This window comes from Mandrillus leucophaeus, unplaced genomic scaffold (genome assembly GCF_000951045.1).
Source record: "Mandrillus leucophaeus isolate KB7577 unplaced genomic scaffold, Mleu.le_1.0 Scaffold268, whole genome shotgun sequence".
NCBI lineage: Eukaryota > Metazoa > Chordata > Mammalia > Primates > Cercopithecidae > Mandrillus > Mandrillus leucophaeus.
In genome coordinates, this window is record NW_012102787.1 from 2,379,404 (window position 1) to 2,399,621 (window position 20,218).

At 36.2% G+C, this 20,218-nt stretch overlaps 1 protein-coding gene across 4 annotated transcripts in view; it reads left to right on the forward strand.

Moving 5' to 3' along the window:
* Positions 1 to 20,218, forward strand: part of RNGTT (RNA guanylyltransferase and 5'-phosphatase) — a 354,163-nt gene that overhangs the window by 149,778 nt on the left and 184,167 nt on the right. For 2 of the 4 annotated variants that reach the window (XM_011984441.1, XM_011984443.1), the window contains exon 12: positions 20,015 to 20,083. The exons of the other annotated variants lie outside the window; for them this stretch is intronic. In XM_011984441.1, the coding sequence (XP_011839831.1) occupies positions 20,015 to 20,083 (69 nt within the window). The remainder of the gene's footprint in view (positions 1 to 20,014; positions 20,084 to 20,218) is intronic. 4 annotated transcript variants of the gene reach the window in all.

Genomic DNA, 20,218 nt, shown 5'->3' on the forward strand with positions numbered 1-20,218 from the left:
CTTTCTGGGATTTTGATAGGGATTGTGTTGAATCTGTAGAGCAAATTGGGAAGACTGACATCTTGACGATATTGAGCCTTCCTATCCATGAACATGTACTGTCTCTCCATTTATTTAGTTCTTCTTTGGTTTCTTTTGTTGGAATTCTGTAGTTTTTCTAATACAGATTTTTTTATATATAGTTGTTACGTTATCCCTAAGTATTTCCTTTTTGGAGGATGCTAATGTAAATGTTTTTGTATTTTAAATTTCTAATTTCACCTGGTATATAGGAAAGTGATGGATATTTTTTCTATATACCATTGCTGGCATACAGGAAAGTGGTTGAGTTTTGTACATTTGTGTCCTGAAACCTGGCTATAATTGCTTATTAGTTCCAGTAGTTTTTGTTTGTTCTTTTCGTATTTTCTGCATAGGCAATCGTGTCATTTGTGAAAAAAGACAATTTTATTTCTTCCTTCCTAATATTTACACGTTTTACTTGTCTTACTTTGTTGGCTAGAACTTCCAGTATGATTCTGAAAGGAGTGCTGACAGAGAATATCTTTGTCTTGTTCCTGACATTAATGAGAAAATATTTGATTGTTTTTTGATTCTCCCTCTCATATTAGCCAAACATGGAGGGCTAGGTAACTGGCCAATGTTTTAAAATTTTGCTTTCTTTATTTAATGGTGTGGAACTGCTAGCCTCGGATAAGTCATCCATCATCATCATCATTTCATTATCATTGTCATCATCATTAGTAGTATGTTGTTAAAATTAGACTTTTTCACTTGATAACTGGTAGGAGTCTATAGGTTTTCCTGTGATAAGTTCAGTCCTCAGAAAGCACCACTCGTATGGCATTTCAGGGCTTAAATTCTTAATACTATCCGCTTGGTTTTCCAAGTCTAAAACAGCGTTCCATATAGGATTCTGTACAATCCCATATCTAATCATATTGCAGTGCTGAGAATCGTAGTCCCAGAGAGGCATCGGTGGAGATAGGGTTTGAGAATGTTCGTGAAATGTTTCTATCAAGTTCTACCTAATAGGTGAAATAGTTTTTGAAAGATAAAATAAAGATCCGAGCTGTAGCAGGTAGATAGAAATGCCTCTTTCATTGTTGGATGGTAGACATATATTGTAAGATAGTGATCTATTAGAAAATACGTTTGATGTGGAGTACTTTGAAATAATGATTTAGCAACTGTCTGTTGGTATAGATTAATGAGGTAGAGTAGAAGAGAATGTCAGTAGAGTTGAAAATATTTAGGATCTTGGACACTAGGATGCTGAGTAGATTGTCCACATGTATAGTAGCATACATGAAGAAGACAAGGATGATTCAAGTACTAAAGTCCTTGTTGGTAGTTTGATGAATTACATGGAAAAATTAGGGTTAAGATTAGAGTAGCTGGTGGTTATGATGCCAAAGGATTAGGACTCTTTACTCAAAAGAAATGTAGTGTCTTGGAAATAACATTAAATTTCTAGGAGAATGCAGATCCTACTGTGTGGATGGTTGTTTTGTGGCACGTGTGTTTATTAGCTGCGTGAGCTCTTTCAGCACCCCTTTCAGAATTTGCCCTTTTTCATTCTTTTTTCTTGGGGCTGTTTAATTAATGTGCCCCGCCTTACCTTTCCTGTTACTGTATCTGTGAGTATAACAGACTATTTCTACTTGAAACCTTCCTCTTAATGACCTTCTCTTTTCTATAGTTCAGTTAGATGCTAAGACATCATTTCAGGAAAAATGACTTTATCTTTTATCTTCTAAAAAATATTTTTTAAATTTTATATAATTTTGGAGAATACTTAATGTTATGAAGGATACTATTCTTGACATTAAATAATTTGTTCTAGGTCTCATAAATGTTACAATAACTGTATATTTCAAAATTAAATTTTCTAATAATTTGCTGTTTATTGAATTATGAACTGAAAGAAAGTAGGTTGAAGATATTAAAGGACTAGTATTATTATCTTTATTGAAACTGTGATGTGGATATAATTTTACCTATCAGCAAACAAATATTTTTAACAGAAGTCTGCTTTTATTTATTATGCCCTGCAGAAGACAGAGAAATGTATGGTCACAAAAATGGTTTTGGCTAACTATAGTTCTGTGTAGAAAAAACATAATGATTAAATTTTGCAAAGTCATTTATTGCTGATTTTAAGAGAAGTTAATTTTATTAAAACTGTTCTCAGTATGTGTCACAAATTTATTTTTTCCTTGTTGATTATGGCTTTTGCAGCACAATTACAAAACATTTTGAACTGGGTTTATCATACTCATAATGAATTGGTAGTTAATTTCATAGCCTTATTTTATCAGTAACTGTGCATTCATCTTTAGCCTGATTTGATTTGGTTTCTGATGGATGAAATAAACTTTTTTCTTTTTTTCTTTGAGTTGGAGTTTCACTCTGGTTGTCCAGGCTGGAGTGCAATGGCAGGATCTCTGCTTACTGCAACCTCTGCCTCCCGGGTTCAAGTGATTCTCCTGTCTCAGTCTCCTGAGTAACTGGGATTACAGGCATGTGCCACTATGCCTGGCTAATTTTTGTATTTTTAGTAGAGACAGGGTTTTACCATGTTGGCCAGGGTGGTCTCGAACTCCTGACCTCAGGTGATCAGCCCGCTTTGGCCTCCCAAAGTGCTGGGATTACAGGCGTGAGCTACCACGCTCGGCCCAAAATAAACTTAAATTATGCTCCTGGTTAACCCAATGTCTTGAGCTTATGCTTCTAATATGCTGACTTTCAAAAAATGATAGTATATTTGACTGTATTTTTAGGTGTTTAAGAATACTCAGGAGCAATTGCACATGATGCTCAACCTGATGGAAATTACAGATGGATAAAAGAAATTAAACTGTTAGATGTTGACTCATCTTACATCTGTATAGAAGAATGATTTAAAAATGATGTGAATAGACTTGGATGGTGAAGGCATGGGATAGGTTAGTTATCATTTAGGTTCAGAGGTTGGCAAAGTACCTGAAGGAATAGGGTTAAGGTTGCTGATTACTTTGAGGAGAGGAGACATGATACAGTTCAGAGTGGTTTATTAATTTTCTGATAGTTGGAGAATATGCGTGTGTGTGTGTGTGTGTGTGTACATGTAGGTGTTGTGTGTGTATTTATATCTACACCTCCCCCCACCTTTTTTTTTTTTTAAAACTTATTTTTTTGTAGAGATAGGATCTGGCTTTGTTGCCCAGGCTTTTCTTAAATTCCTGGCTTCAGACGATCCTCATACCATGGCCTCCCAAAGCGTTTGGATTACAAGTGTGAACCACTGTGCCTGGCCCACATTTTGGATGGGATGACCAGAAAAATCAAGCTATAAAAGATCCAAAAAATATAGCTTTAAAATTCCATCTGTCTGATATGTCTGAAGTGAGATAACTGTACCTACTTAGTCCAGATATATGGTATGAAGAGGTTCTGAATACCTTGAATATTCCTTTTTGCTCTCTGAGAAGAAAGGGATTTAAATGAAAGGCATGTATATGTTTAGGATTCCTTTTATGTATGCTAGACCAGAGTGGTTTTTGCTCTAGAGTGTACAGGGTGCCACCGTTGTTTTTCAGTGTGGCCCTAGAGCTTGCAACAAGCTAAAACATATCTTTTGGTGATTCAGGTCTAGAACTGTATTCACTGGCCAGACTTTAAGGATTGAGTTCAAAGTTTCAGCGATGATTTGCATGTGAATAGTTTTAGGTCTCCATATTATTGTTTGGAAATAATGATAATCTCTCCCCCAGCCTGTGCATCCCATATGTCCCCATCTCCTCCTTAGACTGTGATTACTTCCAGGAAACAGTGACATTGAAATTTTAAGTACTCATATATCTGGGTCACCTTTTCTAAGTTTTGGTGTATTGTAAATCAATGCTTTCTCTAGATATTATTAGACTAGGTTTTAATACTGATTCTAGGGTGCTCACAATGATTTTTTTGAATGTTATTTTCAAATGCAAGCTTGAATGACTCATAGTTTCATATACTTGAGAACAAAAGAGTAATAAATGTAAATTGGTGTCATTACTGGTTTAAGTACATTGCTTTTCCAATACTTAAAATATACTTTGCTTAGTCTTACCTCTGATACCTAGTGGTCTATGTCAGATACCCCATTATATGCTATTGATTTTGTCCCACTGGTTCTATTCATTCTTTTTTCTCATTAAAGAAGATTTTCATTTCTTCCCCCTTTTGTATACTTTACCCTTCTTTTTGCATGTTCTTAGAATTCTTAGTCTTAGCCTAGGGACTATAAGTGCACATATATGTCCACATATACTGTATACACATATGTGCACCCCATGAGAAGATTGTAACTCACTAGACTGAAGTAGGATGGAACCTTTCTGGGAAATAATGTCCATATAGATGCATGGAAGATAACTAATAGAACTTTAATTTTGACATTGGAGCCTAATAACAATAAAATGAATGAAAGTTAGTATTCTTTAAAGGTGTTATGTCAAATCCCAGTGAACCATGTAATTACTTTGCTGCATTAAATTGTTGATAAATGCGTAATTTTAAGTACAGGAAATAAAATCACCATAACAGAGGTATACATATTTTGCCATTTTGTTCACAATATATTTCATACAACATTCTAGATAGAAATCTTAGGTCTTATTTTTATATGATTTTGAGCTTTCTCTTTCTGTCCTAGCTTAAAATTGATACAAAGAATAGGGAAATGTTATACTTTTTTATATTATGGAAAGTAAAGTTTATTTCTGAAACTCTCACTTCCGTTTTCCTGTTACTTTATTAGGCTGCAGAACATGTTTAGTTTACAGCTAAAATGCCATTTGGTATCCCAGTGTGGGTTGTCCTCATCCGGAGATATTCAATGTCTCTATTAAAGCAAAGCTGAAGGTCTCATCTGTGGTGGCTAACCGGGTCACTTTACTCACTAACAGAGAAGGCAACTTTGGCATCATTCTAGTCTGCCACTTCCTGAACAGCCTCTTGGCAATAATGCCTCACAGGGGAAGTCATAAGCTTTCCTGCTGATGGGTGTGACTTTGAGGACAGCTGAAATGGTATCGACTAGAGAAATAGAGTGACAAAAACCTATTGGAATATGTTTAGACCAACCGCATGGTCCTTGCTTCAACACCAGCCTCAAGTTTGGGAGTACCTAGGGCCTCCTTTACTTCAGACTGGCTGGCTGTAGATACTGAGGTCCCCAATGACTCCCTCAGATTTGATAATTCACTGGTATGACCCATAAAACTCAGAGAAGCACTATACTTAGAATTAGAGTTTTATTATAATGAAAGGATACCTACTAAAACCAGCCACAGGAGAGGCATGTGGGCAGAATCTGGGAGAGGCTCAAAAGCAAAGCTTCTGGTTGTCCTTTCCTGGTGGAGTCATGGATGGTGTTACCTATTCCTGGCTATGATGTATGACAGTCCAGGGAAGTTTATGCAAGCTTTTGGTGTTCACAGTTTATACTGGAATTTGTTCACATACTGACCCCGTGTCTGACCTTTAGTCTTTATCTCCACCCAAAAGGTCAGGCTAATACATTTAGTCTCTAGTTCCTTTGGAGATCAGAGCTGGTAGGGTATTCCAGGAAGCTCCCATCATGAGTCACATTGTTAGACTCTCCAGTGACTCCAGGTACTCTTGTCAAGGAGGATATCCCCAGGGCCTAGAGATCATCTCCCCGTAGCTGAGGGCAAAGGCCAGGACCTCTCTTTGGTAAAATGAATTCCTCAACACACCTTTTTAAACAGAGGGTGTATTTTTGCAATTTCTCATATTACTCTTTGTTTGAAAATCTTAAATTTTATTTTACAAATGAATGATTTCCCCTTTATGTTCAAATTAGAACTATTTAGCCTTTTCCTTTTTTTTTTTAATCTCTCTACTTTTTCTCCCTCATGACATCCAGATCAGTCATTTATTCAGTTTAGTTGTATTTTTACTGCATTATGTATTTATGGCCAAATATCCATTGTATTCGTATATTTGTTTCAAAAGTACTTACTATTCTTCTAAACTGATAGGTCATGCTTTTCTACCTGCAAAACAAATATTCACTTATATTTCTTACGAGCTGCAATCTGAATACAGAGTATAGCATGAACAAAGGTTTAATGATATCAAAGTATATAAACATTTTCGAAAAGGTGAGCATTTCATTGTGGTTTGATTACAGACATATTCAGGAGAGTTTTCCCAGAAAAAAAGGGCTTTCAAAACCATGCTAAGGCAACTTGGACTATAGACAGTGAAGAACATTCAAAGATTTTTAGATATGGCCATGACACACTACAAATTGTTTGTTTTAGAAAGTCAGTGAGTAGCATTAGTGAGTAGAAATAGTTTGAAGAAAGGAAATTAACCTAGAAGCAACTCTGTATGCCCAGTTAGGACAATATTACTGTTGTCTTCACTGGAGATATACATAGGTAATAAAGGATGATTTTTGAGGAAGTTATTAACTTATGAGGGATGACTTTAGCTCTTTTTTTTTTTTAATCTTACCTCTTTCGTAATATGTATACAAGTCTAATAAACTTTTAAACTTTTCTAACAATTTTTTATGTTTTCATTATACACAACCTCTTGGGATAATACTGCCTGTATATTTTTCTACCTAACCTATAACCTATGGTTATAACCTAGCCACACCAGCTTATTTTTATAGATCCTTGCACTGTGGTATTCATTTTATATTTATTTAACACACATTTATTGAGTGAGAGATTACTGTACACCAGATTATTGTAATAGATGTTGAAAATACAATGAATATAAGATGTGATTCCTGACCTCAAAAAGCATACATGTCAATTTAGTAGTCAGACAAAGCCTGTGATGGAGGGAAGCATAGGATACTTTGATAGTTTATTGAAGGAGCATATAACCTAGACTAGACTAGAGATTAGGAGAAGATTTTTGGGACTCTGACACTCTAGTTTAGAATAGCAGTTAAAAATATAGACTCTGGAGCTAGAATGCATTTGGATTCTCAATTTCTTGCTGTGTAACCTTAGGCAAGTTCTTAACTTCACCTATAAAATGGGAATCACAATAATCCCTACTTTATTTGGTAATTATGAGGCTAAAAATGTTATCGAGCAAAAGGGCTTGCTGCGTGATGCGCTAGAAGCCAATACTATGACACTTGAGTTTTTTGGGAAAAGAAAAGCTTTTTATTACAAGTCGACTAACAAGAAGAAAGGAGTCCAGCTCAAATCTGTCTCTCTGTGCTGACTTTAAGGCAGTAATTTCATTAGAAAAGGTTTAGGGAGTGTGTTCTGGGATTGGTAGGTGATTGGTGGAAGGAGAGGGGAGGTCTGGAAAGTCCTCAGGCATGCACAGCTATTTATTCATACTACCTCATGGATCTCATGTGCAAATTTCAGGGGGAGTTAGTATGAAGCCTGTGGTGGAAATTTCATCTGTGACACCGGCAGGTTCGTTCTGTGCAAACGCCGGTGGGCCATATCGGTTCCAATTGATTTCGGCCAGGTTTTAAATCTCATAAGTGGAGGGAGTTTCAGTGTTTGAGCAATTTGTTTCTTTTTTTAATTTGCCACCCTGCAGGCTTAATAATTTCTGCCAGTCACTGGTTTCTTTAACTCTTTAGGGCATAGTTTAAAAATAAGTTAAAATATGTAAAGTGCTTGGAACAGTACCTGGCATATATTAATAGTTTTGTGTGTGTTACTTCCTTCTCTTGCTCTTCTCATCATTTTCTAAAAAATGAATATGTAATTAGTACTCAGTAAATATTTGAATAAATCCTTGAATGATAGATGAAAATATAATTGCTGTTTTGTTCCCTTAGAAGTCTTTAAGCGTCTCCACTGAAAGCATTTAAGGTAAAATAACTATTTTATGTGTATTTACGTCCATATTAACTCATAAATTCATCAGTTTCATAAAGTGTAAGCTCATATGATACGTAAGCAATGTTGAATTTGACTGCTTGTAGATGAGGATGTCCTCTCCAGTTGGTCTCACGCGTCCGTCTTACTATATACCCTGTCCAGTTCAGGTTATGGCCTGGCACGTATAGACATTTTAGTTTGGGGTCTCCACACTAGACCCTGCCACCCGCTCTTCCAAGATGGACATGGAGTAAACCCTTTTACATCTCAAACACTTAACACAGTGGTTGCCACTTATTGGTACCAAGTAAATGTTTGTTGAATGAGTGAATGATGCCTAAATTATGAAATTAAGAAAAATTAGAAATCTAACAAAAAGAACTTTTATTGCTCCATGAGGATGTAGTTGACTACTTCTTTGTGGATCTGTGAAGGGATTTTGGTAAAAATAAGACTAATGGCAACCAAAATTAAGAGGTTATATTTTCTAGAGAAATTTTGTTTTAAGATTTTCTAACTTGTCAAGTAGGATTCACCAGAATTATTATGCTTCTTTTTTATTGCAATAATATGGGTTAATGAAAGAGCCAACAATAGTATTGCAAAAGCAATTTATATTTTGATTAGCTAACTTGAATGACATAGTTGTTTAGGCACTATTGGTAAATAGTGGCAATCAAGTCATTCTTTTTTAAAAAAGAAGATAATGATGTTGGCTTTGTGATGAACAAGAAGGATGACTTGTAGGATTATTATTTACTGATTAGAAGGACATTCAGAGTATAGAAGCATTGAATAATCTTAACCTGAACTAGAAGTTAGATTTTGGGATTGAAAACCAATAAAGATTAGTATCCAGGGGAGTGCAAATTTCCATTTTTGGGGGAGTTTTTAAACTAAACCTTGGATTTGTGGGGAGTTAATGAAAGCACATAAAAGAGTCAAGAGACAGAAGTTACTATATTGAGTATTCTCAGGCAATGAGTTGAGGCTTTGTGGGAATATCTGCTCAGAAAATGTCTGAGTAGACTAGACCAGAACTGAGAGGTGGAGGTAGTTTCTTCTTTTTTAAGTATTCCATTGGTATATTTTTCCATACTATAATGAATTGATATTGCCAATTCGTATTTCTAATAACATTGGAGATTCAGTTTCTTCTTCACTGTAGTCTTAAGCTGTCATTTTGCTTATTATTTTTAAAAGGCTCCTTTCTATGCTTTGTAACTTTGCAGTTTCTATTTTGTTTCTCATGTTTCTAATGTCAAGCCTTTTGCATTATCTTTCTCTGCTTATGCATTTATAACAACTTGGTTTTTGGATGCATCATGATTCATAGACATAAAAATATCAACTCGGAGTCAATCATATGGTAACCTTTGTCAGTTCCTCCAATCTTTGGTCCATGCTACATGCCCTCTGTAGGATATTTCAGATGGTATTCAAAGATAAGATTATGTTCATAAGTAAGCAAATTTAAATTTTATAGGAAAAACCTTATGAAAACTCTGAAGCTTTATTAAAAATTGATATATAATGTCTACTGTTTTACTTTTCATCCAATTATCTTTGAATTTTGTCTGGAGGGAAAATGATCAAGAAAATCGTAATTCTGAAAAGGATTGTATCCTAGTTTAGGGTAATTGACCACACATATTCCACTTTAAATTTCTCCAAGATTTTTCAATTAAACATTTCTAAATTAGGATTCTTTTATTTGTTAGAAGTGTTTTAAAAGCATCTAGGGTAATTTAAGTAAAACCACATTTCTGAAGAAAGGTTGACAGGGAGAAATTGTAGTTATGTCATCACATGTAAATGTTTTTACTGTCAAATTGAAATTAAGGTATTATTTAGGCATATTGGCCAAGGCTTATGTTATTATTGGGTCCTCATATCCCTCACATCCCATTAGCATGTCCTAATGCTGGCTTGGTTTCTAGCATTGCAAGGCAGTCAGGAAATACCTATCTCATGAACACTGCATGCAATTGTATTTTTATTGGGATGTTAATTAACCAGTAAATTATCTATGAAAAACTTAGCTTAGTACTTCCTACATTAGCATACCAGTGCAACTCATGAATAAGTTTTACTTTATATATAGAAAAGGAGAAAAAGAAACAGTAGCTTATTTTTTTGGATATAGTATCAGATACAAAAGAATATCAAAGTGAATTTAAAATTATATCTGATATTTAAATTATTAAATAAAACCTGACCTTTCAAGTCATGCTATTTTAAGCATATTGAGACTCTCTTTTTGGCTTTTTGGTAACTCCTCTTTTCATGGAGACTGTGCCTGACAGACTGTTCTCTCAAAGGCTGCCCATCATTGTTGCTGAATACACTGCCCAATGTTTGGTTTGACTTATAACCTTGGCCTCTCAATTTCTTTGAAATTTTCATCTCAGCGACTTAATTTTGAAATTTGGAAATTCATTCCTACCTATTAGTCAGTATCCTATATTTTTAAATTTGGACATACTGCTTGGAGACAACTTCCATCTTTAAAAGCAGCTGGGGCATTTCATTAGCTTCACCATCCAGTGAGCTATGGCTGTTCTGTCTTCAGTGAGGTCTGGTCTTAGTCTTACGAGGGGATAGATTGCTTTTATTGTGTACACTATCTCAGCCCACGTGGCTATTTTTTGTTTCTGAGATTATGAAATTCTTTACAGTTCTCCTTACTTTCTTAAGGTGGAAGTTGAGGTCATTGATTGTAACCTTTTTGCTTAAATTTTTTTTTTTTTTAAGTAAAAATGGGTAAAATTTTTTTTCTTTTTGCTTTTCTTAGGCGATATCTAATTCTGTTGCCCAGGTTGGAGTGTAGTGCTGCAATCAGGGCTCATTGCAGCTGCAACCTCTGGGGCTCAGATGATCCTCCTGCCTCGGCCTCCTGAGTAGCTGCAGCTTAGGTGTATGCCACCATGCCTGGCTACTTTTTAAATTTTTTGTAGAGACAAGGTCTCGCTATGTTGCCCAGGCTGGTCTCAATCTCCTGGCCTTAAGTGATCCTCCCACCACAGCCTCCCAAAGTGCTGGGATTACAGGTATGAGCCATTGTGCCTGGTCATTGACCTTCTTTTTTAATTAGGTATTTCATGCAGCAAAATTTTCTGTAAGATGCTTTAGCTGCATCTCTCAAATATTAATCTACTCTGTTTTTGTTTTCATTCTGTTTATAATACTTTAAAATTTCCCTTTTAATTTCTTCTTTTATTCATGGGTTATTTAGAAGTGTGTTAATTTTCAAATATTGGGTGACTTTCCAAATATTGACATCTAATTTAATTTATTATGGTCAGAGAATATACTTTGAAATGTGTTATATGCTTTTAGGAAAAAAACCATTTTTTCCTGGTTTGGGTGGAGTATTTTATAAATGTCAGTTAGGTCAGGTTGTTTTATAGTGATTTAGTCTTACATATCCTCACTGGCTTTGTGTCTGCTTGTGTTTTGTCTTTTCAAGGTGTCTTTACTACTAGTGATTTTTTTTTTCTACTTGTCCAGCTGTTTGCTCAGAGAAGAGTGTTAAATTCTCTGTTATAATTGAGGATTTCCCCACTATTTTTTTTTTTTTTTTTTGAGACGAAATCTCGTTCTGTCGCCCAGGCTGGAGTGCAGTGGCCGGATCTCAGCTCACTGCAGGCTCCTCCTCCCGGGTTTAAGCCATTCTCCTGCCTCAGCCTCCCCAGTACCTGGGACTACAGGCGCCTGCCACCACGCCCGGCTAGTTTTTTGTGTTTTTTTAGTAGAGACGGGGTTTCACCATGTTAGCCAAGATGGTCTCGATCTGACCTCGTAATCCGCCCGTCTCGGCCTCCCAAAGTGCTGGGATTACAGGCTTGAGCCACTGCGCCCGGCCTCCCCACTGTTTTTCTTACCTGTTTTGTCAGTTTTATTTTGAAGCTTTTTTTTTTTCTTTTTAGTTTTTATTTTTTATTATGCTTTAAGTTCTAGGGTACATGTGCACAACGTGCAGGTTTGCTACATATGTATACATGGCCATGTTGGTGTGCTGCACCCATTAACTGGTCATTTACATTAAGTGTATCTCCTAATGCTATCCCTCCACCCTCCCCACTCCCCACAATAGGACCCGGTGTGTGATGTTCCCTTTCCTGTGTCCAAGTGATCTCATTGTTCAATTCCCACCTATGAGTGAGAACATGCGGTATATGGTTTTCTGTTCTTGCAATAGTTTGCTGAGAGTGATGGTTTCCAGCTGCATCCATGTCCCTACAAAGGACACGAATTCATCCTTTTTTATGGCTGCATAATATTCCATGTGTAAGGCTTGTATACATTTAAGATTGTTACAGATTCTTGATGAATTGACCCCCTTTGTCAGTATGTATTGTTTTCATCTCTAGTAATTTCTCGTTCTGAAGTTCTCGTTGTCTTACATTCATATAGTCTAGATGCTTCAGCTTTTTTTCCATTAGCACTGGATTTGACATCTTTGTCCATCCCTGTACTTTTTATCTAATGGACTCTATGTACAAAGTGGGCTGTTGTAGACACTATATATATATAATTGGTTCTTTTTTTTTTTTTTTTTTTTGTAGAGGGATCTCACTCTGTCACTCAGGCTGGAATTCACGTGATCTGGGCTCACTGCAACCTCTGCTTCCAGGGCTTAAGTTATCCTCCCACCTCAGCTTCCCGAATAGCTGGGACTACAGGTGCACGCCACTGTGGCCTGGCTTTGACTATGGTTTTGACTTTGCTTTTGACTATGATAAACCAACATTTTTTTTTGTATTTTTTGTAGAGATGGGATTTTTCCATGTTGCCTAGGCTGGTCTTGAACTCCTGAGCTCAAAATATCTGCCTGCCTCTGCCCCTCAAAGTGCTGGCATTACTGACATGAGTCACCACACCCAGCTGGTTCTTGATTTCTTAAAAAAATTTATTAATAATGACAATCTCTGCTGGTTGATTTTGTAATGTTGTGGTTTCTAGAAGAAATATCATTAGAATGAAAAAAAAATCAATCTCCTATAAATCTACCATCTTACTACTTGATTTACTACATGGCTTGCCCCATGTTTTCTCATTTTCTTTTTTCTTTTTGTCTTGCCATCATTTGGATTACTTGAGAATGTTCTTATTCCATGACATCTCCACTTTTTTGGCCTATTAGATATACATCTTTATGTATATTTTAGCAGTTCTAAGGTTTATAGTATCTCTTTTCACAATTTACATTTACCTTTTTTTTTTTTTTTTTTTGAGATGGAGTCTCGCTCTGTCACCCAGGCTGGAGTGCAGTGGCACGATCTCAGCTCACTGCAACCTCTGCCTCCTGGGTTCAAGTGATTCTCCTGCCTCAGCCTCCCAAGTAGCTGGGATTACAGGCATATGCCACCATGCTCAGGCAATTTCTTTCTTTCTTTTTTTTTTTTTTTTTTTTTAGTAGAGAAAGGGTTTCACCGTGTTAGCCAGGATAGTCTCAGTCTCCTGACCTCATGATCCACCTGCCTTGGTCTCCCAAGGTGCTGGGATTACAGACGTGAGCCACCACGCCTGGCCTAATTTACTTTTAAATAATAGTATGCCACTTCATAGTTGGAGTTCTTACCTCATTTCCTTTTATACATTTTGTTTTTACGTATGTTATAAATCCTACAATACATTATTAATATTTTTACTTTAATTAGTCAATTATATTGTAAGAAAGAGGAACACAGATTTCTTATATTTATTCTAGTTTTTAACCATTCCAATGCCCTTCATTATTTCAGTTTAGATACAGATTTTAAAATTCTTGTATCATATTCCTTCTACCTGAAAATTTTCTTTGAAAATTTCTTATGTTCTAGCTTGGTGGAAATATATTTTATCAGCTATTGTCTGTCTGAAAAAGAACTCTACTGTGCCTTTGTTATTGAAAGGTATTTTCATTTGCTGAAGATTTTTGGATTAACATTGTTTCTATTAATATTAGTATGTTAAAGGTGAGGTTTCATTGTCTCATGGCTGGTATAATTTCAGATAAGGAGTCTGCTGTCAATCTTATTTGTTCCTCTGCCTGTAATCTTTTTCCCCTTCTTGATGGGTTTTGACTATGATAAACCTACATGTTTTTTTTTTTTTTCTTAAATCTTTCTTCCTGTCCTCTTGGAGTCCTTTGGGATGTGTGTTTGCGTTTATGTGTTTAATTCGTTTTGTAGTAATTGGAGGCATTATTTCTCTTAGTTGGTTTCTTTGCTTCCTTATATCTTTCTTTTTGTTTTCACATTCCAGCCATGCAAGTGTTCTATCTTTGGCTGTAGTCTCCCAGCTCTTTGATTCTTAGCACTGTTTCTTTTTTCCCTCTTTTTTCTTTATTTCAATTGGAAAAAGTGCCACATACCTTTCTTCTTCAAGTTTAGTGACTTTTCTGTGTTCAGTCTGTAGATAATCTCATTATCATTCCCACTGATTAACATTGTTTTCCTGTGATGTTGTGTGTCTTTATTTCTGCATTTTCAATTGTTTCATTTTTATTGTTTCCACCTGTGCTGAAACTCCGTATCCGTTTATGCATGTTTTCCACTTTTTTGTCTAGATCATTTAAAATATTATTTTTAAGTTCAGGGTACATGTGCAGGATGTGCAGGTTTGTTACATAAGTAAACATATGCCCAGGTGGTTTCCTGCACAGAACATGCCATCACCCAGGTATTAAGCCAGCATCTATTAGCTATTCTTCCTAATGCTCTCCCTTTCCCCATGCCCCCAACAGGTGCCTGGTGTGTGTTGTTCACCCCCATGTGTCCATGTGTTCTCATCAGTCAACTCCCACTTGTGAGGACGTTCAGTGTTTGTTTTTTCATTCCTGCATTAGTTTGCTGAGGATAATGGCTTCCAGCTCCATCCATGTCCCTGAAGGATATGATCTTGTTTCTTTTTATGGCTGCGTAGTATTCCATTGTGTATACGTACCGTATTTTCTTTATCCAGTCTATCAATGATGGGCATTTAGGTGGATTCCATTACTTTGCTATTATAAATAGTGCTGCAATGAATTTACACATGCATATATCTTTATAATAGAATGATTTATATTCCTTTGGGTATATACCCAGTAATGGGATTGCTGGGTCAAATGATACTCCTGTCTTTAGGTCTCTGAGGAGTCATCACACTGTCTTCCACAATGGTTGAACTAATTTACACTCCCACTCACAGTGTAACAGTGTTCCTTTTTCAGGCCGGGTGCGGTGGCCCACACCTGTAATCCCAGCACTTTAGGAGGCTGAGGCAGGCAGATCACGAGGTCAGGAGATTGAGACCATCCTGGCTAACGTGGTGAAATCCTCTCTCTACTAAAAAGACAAAAATTAGCCAGGTGTGGTGGTCCATACCTGTAATCTAGCTATTCAGGAGGCTGAGGCAGGAGAATCCCTTGAACCTGGGAAGTGGAGGTTGCAATGAGCCGAGATCGTGCCACTGCACTCCAGCCTGGGCTACCGAGTGAGACTCCATCTCAAAAAAAGAAAAAGTGTGTTCCTTTTTCTAGACAACGTCGCCAGCATCTGTTGTTTTTTGTAAATGTTATTTTTAAAGTCTTTGATAATTCCAAAATATAGGCCCTCTCTTTGTCTGCTTATGTTGACTGCCTTATCTTTGAATATAGGTCATTTATTTTTCGTTTGTGTATGTGTGTGTGTGAGAGAGAGAATTTTTAAATTAGACATCTTTCTTGGATTTTTTTTTCCTATATATACAAGAGAGACTGAGGTAAGTATCTTTATGCTTGGTAACAGGCATATTTCTTTTAGTTTGTTAATAGGCTTCATTTGTGGGTGGGGAGGGGTAGTGGTTGAATCAGCCTGTTCTATGTGTTGCTATGTAATTATATCTTCAGTGCTCCAAAGAATTTATATTTTCTCAGCAGTTGGCTGCTGTTACGTGTATTTATTGTAATGCCTAGAGTATAAGAGTTTTCTCCTGGTGTTTCCGTTTCATGTGTAGCTTTCAGTAAGCTTTGCTCCCTTGTACCACAGAGTATTCTATTTTCATACTTCTAGTACTTTTCCCCATATGTAAACAACTATTTCTTGCCGCTCAGTGCCAGCCTTGTGAAGACTGTGGAGTTTTCTTAGTTTTTCTTCTCTAGCCTTAGTATAAAACAGAACCTGAGCACCTGAATCGCAGGCATGACTTTTCCTCAGTGGGTCTTCCCTCTCCCTCTTGCCAGTGAAGTTTTGCCTTGCATAGGGATATTTTGTTAGGACCAAGTCTTTCTGCTTTTTATCAATGTAATATCATTGGTCCAAGCCTGTCTCCAGCTTCTTGTATAGCTGCATATGAATTTATTCCCAGGTAATGTTTGCATCGTATCAAGAAGGGTTTGGAAAGCAGGAGGGTTTTAATGTCTGTGTACAACCGAGGTGGGGCATTCTCATGTGTCCTGCCCTGCCTGTGATCTTTCTTGTGAAGCCTGATAGAAGCCTGGGAAAAAGTTTGTATCTCTTGTGTTTGGGGCTTCCAGGGATTCTAAACTGTTCCACTCACCCAGACTTAGTTTTTAAGAATTGGCCAGATGTTCAGTTGTTTTCTTTGTATTCACTTATGGCTGCCACTTCCTCTTCCTTTTCCCTACCAAAGAAGGCATGAATTCATATACTTCATCCTTGTTTGGAGGGGCTGGGATTAGTTTATGTGGTTGCCTACAGATGTCAGCTTTCTGATGGCCATAACAAAAGTTATGATTTGATAGATTATCTGCTTTTTTATTATCATCAGTGTGGAAGCAGCAATCTCTTACTATTTTTCACATTGTAAATGAATGAGGAACTTTATCTTAAACCAGGATTTTAAAGGTTTCTTCAAAGAGCAAAGCACTTTAAGATTATGAACATAGATCTATGGAATGAATGAGGGGAAAAAGCATTTTCCTGACGTTAGTCAATCAGTACTTGTAGCTTGGGGTAACATCTGCAGTTATAGTCTCATGTATAATTTGAAGTATGCTGTAAATCAGAGACAGCAGCAGTGAAAGTAATGGAAACTGGCTAAATGACTTAAATGTTGGCTCTAATGATGAAGATACTGACATATGGAAGATGGCCATAACAAGTTTGGATACATTTTTTTTTAAGAATTGTGAATAGACAAAAGGTGATATTTCTAATTTAATAAACACATTACATATATGATCTCTTATGAATATAAAAATCAGTTAATATAAAGTATACAATATTAAAACATTTTTAGATTTCATCTCTATTCTTAGAAAACCTTTTTTTCTTCAAGAATTTTACCTCTCTTCATATTCACTTTATTCATATAGTATATGCTATAATGCATTTAAAGTGTATAAAATTTTTGTTAAATATAGAAATGGGGTCTTGCTGTGTTGGCCAGGTTGGTCTTGAACTCCTGGCACCTCAAGCAGTTCCCTGCCTCACCCTCCCAAAGTGCCAGAATTACAGGTGTGAGCCACTGTGTCTGGCCAAGTCTATAAAATTTAAGTGGCTATTGGAGGACCTATATATTTAGGAACTTGCAGAAATCTTTGGGGCATTTGTTTCAGAGAGTCATAAGACTTTATTTAGTTATCTCTTGATTTTTAAGTCTGATATAATCTGTTCTGAGTGATTTTACTTTACTGTCTGAATTAAAGCTAGTTGCTTATGTCTGATGACCTCAGTTTCCTTTTCTGGCAAATTGAATAATAATTCAAAACTTGAGAATACACATCTCATGAGGAGTTATGTATTTTGAATGGTATGTTAGGTACCAAGCACAACACTTCGTGGTAGGTCTTTGATACATGGTAGGTGATACCATAAATGTTATGTGTCAAGTGAAGAAAAAAATATTGTCTAGAATAATGCAGCAAAGCTCCTATTTTGACCCATGAATTTTCAGTCCTTTAGATACTCTGATTTATAAAAAGAGTAGAATAAAAAATGAAATTACTTTCATTTCTGCGGCAGGCAGCATCATGTTATGTAGAGTCTTGCTAACTGGCTATTTTTTATTGTTACTTTATACTTTATATACAGGCATGGTCCATTACATGAATTTGAGAAGTTTGGTTGAAGAATGGAAACACCATCTTAACTTGCCATAAATGATGTACCTACAATACAAGTAGAGCAAAGAAAGATTGAAGGTTACATTTTTTTAATAACCTTTTTTTTTTTTTTTTAAAAAGAGATTATTGTGGTATTTGGTTTTTATTGCATCATTGTTCAGCAGAAATGCTATGAATTTAGCAAGTAACTTTTTTTTTTTTTTTTTTTTTTTTTTGGAGATGGAGTTTCACTCTGTTATCCAGGCTGGAGTGCAGTGGCTCACTGCAACCTCCACCTCTCAGGTTCAGGTGATTCTCCTGCCTCGGCCTTGTGAGTAGTAGCTGGGACTACAGGTGCGCATCACCACACCGGCTAATTTTTGTATTTTTTAGTAGAGATGGGATTTCACCATATTGGACAGGCTGGTGTTGAACTCCTGACCTCATGATCTGCCTGCCTTGGCCTCCCAAAGTACTCGGGTTACAGGTGTGAGCCACCACGCCCAGCCAACTTTTTCATCCTTCAAAACTGAAACTCATTGAAGTCTATCCCCCAAGCCTCTGGCAATTACTGATCTAATTTCTATCTCGGTGTGAGAAAGGAACATTAAAATTTTAAGGAAATATAGATATTTAAACTCAAATTTGAACTGCCCTCAGTTTAGAGAAATTATGGATTTTGCAGGATGAAATGGCAGAGAAGATGAAGTCACAGTTTGGGAGGAGAATCAGAGATTTTTATTCCAAGTGAAATATGTACTTGAAGTTTTGGTTGTTGCTTTTGGAAAGCAAATCTTGTAAGCTTAAGCGTAGTACTTTCAAGAGTGTGTGATTGTGACAAAAGGGATGTATAACACATAGCATATCCAAAAATTTAGGAGACATATTTGAATCCTAGAACTCTCCTTAATTTTCTGTTAATTGGCCAGATTCTAGATAACCTGGTGTGTGGGAGGGACCTGGTGGGAAGTAATTGATTCATGGGTGCTGTTTTCCCCCATACTGTTCTCATGATGGTGAGTTCTCATGAGATCTGATGCTTTTATAAGGGGTTTCCTGCTTGACACTCATTCTCTTGCCTACTGCCATGTAAGACATGCCTTTGATCCTCCTTCACCTTCTGCCATGACTGTGAGGCCACCCCAGCTATGTGGAACAGCAAGTCCATTAAACCTCTTTTTCTTTATAAATTACCCAGTCTCGAGTATGTCTTTATTAGCAAGCGTGAAAATGAATTGCTACACCTGGCTCTGTGAAAGTATGTTTTGTTCTCTTCTCCGACATGCAAAAATTCGTGTTTCAGGCCTCCATCAGTGATATACATGTTAAGTTCTTCAAAATAATAAAAATCTGTGAAAGAGATGCGTTAAAACACGTAGTAAGTCAGAATTAATTAGAGGGTATAGGGTCTATAACTCTGTTGATACGGCATTGAAAAAACTGTTAATTGTATTTTTTACTGTGTATTCTTTGCAATGAAATTCTCTGCTTGGAAAAATGTAGAAAAGACACACAAAAAAACCCAAAGTAAGATTAAAATCATTTTCTAAGGGTTCTTGGAAAACACAATGTATTTTTGGATTATAATCTCCATGTTTCAGCTGGTTTGTGGTTACAAATTTTTGCCCCCAAGCAAGTGTCTTTGTAGCTTTGGGCTATAATCTTCATGTTTCAGCTAGTTTGTAGTTACAGATTTTTGCTTGTGATTTTTTTTGTGTGTTTATTTTTTATTCCTTTTATCTATTACTTTCCAGAGTTTCTACTTTCACTTTGTTTTTGCTTCTGTGTCTTTCTTCCTTTTGTGCTGGCTTAGGAATAGATTTAAAAATATGTTTTCAATGCTTTATTCATTATTTTGGCTGTTGTACTTAGGACTATTGTTTAGAATATCTAGCCTGGCAAGGAATGGAAATTTTCGTGTGTGTGCGCGCGCGCGTGTGTGTGTGTGTGTGTGTGTGTGTGTGTATTCAGATCTTAGAATGTATTAACCTAGATTCCTTTAGACCTATCCCTTTGTCTTATTTTGTTTTTCAGTTCTTATAACTTATATATTACATTTTTATAAAGCCTAGCGAGACATTTAAATACTTTTAAAGTGATTATTATATTTTTAAAGAATACATGTGTATTTATTTTATAGCTACTTGAAGGAAATTTTGCCAAAGAAGTGAGCCATGAAATGGATGGACTTATTTTTCAGCCTACTGGAGTAAGTTCATTTGTCTGTGTGTGTGTGTGCATTCGTCTGTGTGTTTGTGTGTGTGTGTGTACACACAGATATACATATATATACACATACACATATATGTCTCAGACTTATTTACTTAGAATTGATTACTGCTGT